Consider the following 5,532-nt stretch of genomic DNA (forward strand, 5'->3'; position numbering starts at 1 on the left):
ATATTTTTAATATAATAATATAATTTACAATTAATACATATAGCAACTCATAATAACTCATACTAATCAAATATTCAAATTTCATAACATAAATATTAAAAAAAAATAGAACATCCGAAGAATGTAGAAAAATTATTTTACTTATGATTACACACAGTTCAATTATTTTCATCTCCATCTTGAATAATCATGGCCTCTATCTCTGGCTCATCAAGTGAAAGGCTAGCAAATTGAAGATCTCCAATATCATCAAGTGAACCGAATGTATCACCAGCAATATCCCACATTTGATTTGCTCCTTGTGCATAACTAGGAGTCTTTCTTGATAAGAGTCGAAGATTGCTATGCACATAAACCAAGTCTTCAGCACGTTTTGGAGTGATTTTATTCCTCTTGATGGAATGCACAAAAGAATAAGTACTCCAATTGCGTTCAGCACATGATGAAGAGGAGGGTTGTTGCACAAGTCTCAATGCTATTTTTTGAAGCATCGGTGTAAAGGTACCGTAAAGTAGCCACCAAGATTTCGGATCCATAGTGTATTGAGTATTGATGGCATCAAAATCGCCAAAGGTTCCACTATTGGTAATAAAATTTGCATACTCCAAACTAATCCGGCTTCAGTCCTCCATGCTAGGAAAGAATCTCCTTAAACATTTTTGTCGCTCTTGAGTAAGCTCTAAATCCATGTGTGGAGGAACTCGACTAGAATCTTCCAGAAGCCATTGTTGACTATAGTATCTAAGAGAGAAGCAAAAAAAATCAACAAGTTGTCAAATTATATCAAGAGTATTAATTTAAACTGAATCATATTTAAAAACTTACTTAGGATTCAAAGCATGTGCCAAACAGTGTAGTGGAGTTGAGTTTTTTGTCCAACGATCCACAAGAATGCGATGCACCACATCATAAAAAGAGGAGCTCTCTTCCATCCTCTTCCCCTCTTTATGGTATATAGCTTTCTTCACTTTCACAATCATTGCATCCCACATATCATATATCAAGTGAAGACAAGCTCTATCAGTGTCACAAGCTCTGATCATATCATAAATAAGAGCAGTGAAGGCAAGTATGTAATCAACTGAATCCCAAAAACAATCATCCAATAATTTTTCCTTCACATGTCTGGCCCCCCCAAGATTATCATCTCTATAAATATTCCATTTTTCACTTATCACCATATTTTGGAGTCCGCTCTTTATTAACTTGAATCTCTTCAGCATCACAATCATTGAAGCAAAACGAGTATCAACAATAGAAAGCAACTTCAAACTCACAAACTCATTAAAGATGGCCAATCTCATAGAATGATTCATAATGAAATGCTTTATTGCAGCAACATCACCTACAATATCAGAAATCCAGCTACATTCCTCAAACGTTATTTGATTGCTCTCCACATTCTTTGCAGCACAAATATTTTTCACAGCCAAATTCAATGTGTGAACAACACACGGTGTCCAAGTAATAGTTGGGAATTCCTGCTCAATAAGTTGCCCTGTTCCCTTACAATTTGCAGCATTATCTGTGATTACTTGAACCACATTCGCCTCTCTTACTTCTTGAATAACTTCCTTTAGCAACCTGAAAATGAATAATTTATCATTAGTCTCCCTCGAGCAAATAAACACTTAAATAGAATACAAAAGTTCAAACAAACAACCTGAAAATGAAATTTTTATCCTTAATCTCCCCTGAGTAATCAACTGATTTTAAAAACATTGCTTTACCATCAGATACTGCCATGAAATTAATGAGTGGCCTCCTTTGTGAATCACTCCACCCATCACTTACAATACTCACCCCTTTATGAGTCCAAGACTCTCGAATAGGTTCACACAACTTATCAATATTTTCTTTCTCCTTTTGCAACAGAGTGGTTCGCACTGAGTTATATCCCGGTGGCAAATAACCTCCAATATTATGATTTGCTGCATAAGTATACGAAGCTTGGAAGTAAGGGTTCTTTGCCAAATTGAATGGCAATCCTGCTGAATAAAACATTCTAGCAATCAGATAATTTAATTCTTCTCGCTCCCCAACATTAAATGCCATCTCAAGAGAACCTGTAGTTTTTCTTTTTTTTGGGCACGTGGAAGAGCTAGAAGGAGGTAAAGGTACATTTTTGGGTGCATTAGATTGCTTTCTGTTGTCAGCTTCTTGTTCTAATTTCTCCATCTCTATCAGATCTCTATTTTACACCATTAAGCATTTCCCAATTCCTTTACCTGATAGTTTCAACAAATGAGCTCTCACTCTGGTATATGAACTTTTATAATTTTTTTTACAAAAGTTGCACATCCAAGATAAATTTCCTCCTCCTTCCACTATAGCATCTATTTTGGTAACATATTTCCATAAGGGTTTATCTAATAATTCATTGGCATCAGAAGCACTAGTAGCAGCAGTGGCACTATTACTGGCACTGGCAGAGGCAGAACTTGAATGATCCATCTTGTAATTCTATAACTGTGTCAAACAAAAAACATCAGATATAGTGCAGGTCTGTTTACAATAATAGATGTTCAGTTGAGGGACTAAAAAAAATGCAACCAAGGATTGAAGTTGGGGCTTTTCGAGGCTGTGATCAGCATATTCAGAAAGTGATTTCAATGTATTGATGTTTTCGAGCCTTATTAATAAATCATGAACGAGTGGTTTTGAGTTTAGCAGGTTTGGAAATAAAGGAATTATGGAGTTAAAAAAATCGAACAGGGAAAGATCTCAAGTAGAAAAAACAAAAGCTTTGGTTCTAAATTGTCTAACCTTAGAGGCTAAGACATGATGGCATGACAGAATCCAAGAGACGATCCATGTGTCATAAATTCCCCAAACACAGTTCCCCGTTGAATTGAATGGCTCAAAACATTATGTAGATTGTAGACAATACATGTAACGTTAAACCTACATTAAGTGAAATTCCTAACTTAAAGCTGCATATGTTGAATAGATACTATAAATATCCACGAACAGGGCAAAAATTGCTTGAGTAGCCTTATGCATAACTTACAAAGAAAAAAAGAATAAAGTCCTCTGCCTAAATGCTTCCCAGATGCACCATAAGAGTTACTAGCTGAAAGCTGTTTAGGATAAAAGTTAATAAAAACAATACCCAACCATTAATTCAGTCCACCCCACGGTTAACACAAACTAAGTAACAGCAAAGAGAGTTATGTCGTTCAAAAAAAAACCCCAAGCAATAATTATGTCGTTTAATAAAAAAAAAACTCAAACATTAATTCAGTCCACCCCACGGTTACCGGTTACCAGTTACCACAAAGTAACAACAAAGAGAGTTATGTACTTATGTCGTTCAAAAAAAAAATACCCAAGCATTAATTCAGTCATTTAATAAAAAAAAAACCCAAGCAATAACTTCAGGGGCCTAAAACTGAAAGTCTACATAAAGAATTTTCAAGCCATGAAGGGTGTTGTTCAAGCTGAAGCAGGCTTACTACCTCCGGGAAGAAGAGGAGAGAACTCCATTTTCATGATTGAAGAGTTACAAATCCACAAAGACTCTCGAATAACTAAAAAAGGAAAACTAAATAAATATAACTAAAGTAAACACAACTTCCACGGGAGATGTAGACGACAGAGAATGTAACGCCCCTCTTGTATGCATCCAAGAGATGCGATATTGCTAACTTGTATTAGAGTCGCAGCGGAAAAAAAAATTGGTTTAACGTTTGCAAAAGCTAAACACAAAGAATCTTTACTGAACTACTCAAGATTAGAAAACCTTGTACTTAAAATTGTTTATTCATGAAAACAGCGAAAGTTTCAAAATAAGCGCTTGCTGAAATTTTTTCTTTTTACCAGAAAAAGGTACTGTTCTCTAAAATTCATATAAAATCAATCTGATGTCGGGTAAAAATGATTCTTCGCTACGGTGAAACTAGATACACGGGGTTTCGCGTCCATATAAAATATGTGCGATTCCGAGATGAATAGCCCCTTGAACTCGAACTCGCAAGTTGCTCGTGAATTCTGTGAATTTTCTTAAAAACCTGCTGTCTTGCGTTATTTTTCAGAATTCGTACAGTTACCATAAAATTTGGATTTGTGCAGATTCTTAAAGATACTTTCAGGGGCTTCGCGTGCATATAAATTATGCCGCATTCGAAGGGTCGTAGCCCCGGGACGCCAACTTTTAAGTTGCTCGCAAAATAACAGTTTTCAGAAAACAATCCATACTTCCAAAAACATAGTCATAAATCCAAAACAACAATTAACCAAAAGTTCAAGATCAGTAACTGGACCAGAATTTTTCCAAACAAAATAAACAACTTTTGTAAAATCCAAAATAACAGAATAATGAAACTTCAAGTTATCCTTCTTGCAAACACAATCACCCAACTCAACAAACAACCATGAATCCAGCTACGGGTACACAAAACAACCAAGCATCGCATAACAAAACATCAAATACTTTTGCGTCCTCCTGCCATTGTACATCAGAAAATAGCAGCCCCAAAGGGGTGAGAAACATTTCCCAGTAGTGTGAGACAATACCAAAATGCAAAAAGCATAAGCTAGAACCCGAAATAGTTGAAATAACAAGATTTATCATATATATATATACATGCTGCCATATGCTAAACAAGATGCGTAAAACGCCAAGAGTACGTTATAGCACTAATGTGCCCGTACTATCAAGCACAATGGATTACCCTTGATGGCTTCTCAAGAAGGGATCCAACCGTGGCCTAAGCGGACTGAAGCCAACTGTCCCAAGACCTTGGTACCGTAGGTAATGCCTATATGGTGCATGCTCATCCATATGCTTAGTTTTTAAAAATGATTTTTTTGTCGCAATATGAAATTGAGGCTCGAATGCTATGCTTTGTGACGCACGCAGCATACAAAATAAAATGTCATGATGAACATGTATGTCAAGATCATATAATTTGTATCATAACAAGACTTTGCAGCATATATATATGTAGCAAGATTAACAAGATGTCAAAACGAGCAACATTAATACGTATAGATATATCAAGACATGGAGCCACGATCTCATCTCGTGCTCCTTCTAGCAAGTAGGAAGAGTAGTGCCTTCACACAATTACCTAAAACGTCACTGTACCGATTCCAAACAGCAGCGAAAATGTCCAATTCACGAATTAACAGCACCTAATTTTAAACAGAAAAATCAGCATAGTGTTCAAGCTTCTCTAAACATTAAACCAAAGCTTCCCAAGCCTAAAATATCCCTACATCCCGCGGCCAAGAAGGGTCCTACCCTAAGGATTGTGTGAATTCCAAAAGGGATTTTTAACAACAAAAACAGAGGGAAATCCTAAGAGTTCTCGTCAGGAAGATTCGGAGAAAACATAACCGTACCGTTTTAAATTTAATTAATTTAGGCTAGTAGCACTTTATTCACAACCAGTAAAAGTATTTTTAAATTTTAACAAGATACATTTTCTTCAAATCATCAGGGGTTCAGTTTTTACAGCAAGGAGCAGATCAAAACAGAATAGAAAGTTAGAAGGTTCAGCCCTTGTTTTACCTTCAAGACCGAGCAGA

The 5,532-nt window shown here is 36.0% G+C and overlaps 1 protein-coding gene across 1 annotated transcript; it reads right to left on the reverse strand.

Annotated features, from left to right (window-relative positions):
* Positions 1-620: 620 nt before the first annotated feature.
* LOC133283912 (uncharacterized) lies at positions 621-2,178 on the reverse strand. Its single transcript, XM_061480836.1, has 3 exons — positions 1,664-2,178; positions 826-1,584; positions 621-741 (listed from the first exon to the last, which is right to left on the reverse strand). The coding sequence occupies exons 1-3, from the start codon at positions 2,176-2,178 to the stop codon at positions 621-623; spliced, it is 1,395 nt and encodes a 464-aa protein (XP_061336820.1).
* Between the last annotated feature and the right edge of the window lie 3,354 nt (positions 2,179-5,532).

Source organism: Gastrolobium bilobum, unplaced genomic scaffold (assembly GCF_033153095.1).
Source record: "Gastrolobium bilobum isolate Gb01-03AN ecotype WA unplaced genomic scaffold, APGP_CSIRO_Gbil_v1 utg28182, whole genome shotgun sequence".
Classification (NCBI taxonomy): Eukaryota; Viridiplantae; Streptophyta; class Magnoliopsida; order Fabales; family Fabaceae; genus Gastrolobium; species Gastrolobium bilobum.

Coding starts and splice junctions, on each gene's coding strand:
- LOC133283912 (XM_061480836.1), bottom strand. CDS start 2,178: ATGGAGAAATTAGAACAAGAAGCTGACAACAGAAAGCAATCTAATGCA. Junction 1,585..1,663: donor GATAAAAATTTCATTTTCAG/GTTGTTTGTTTG, acceptor ATTCATTTTCAG/GTTGCTAAAGGAAGTTATTC. Junction 742..825: donor GCACATGCTTTGAATCCTAA/GTAAGTTTTTAA, acceptor CTTCTCTCTTAG/ATACTATAGTCAACAATGGC.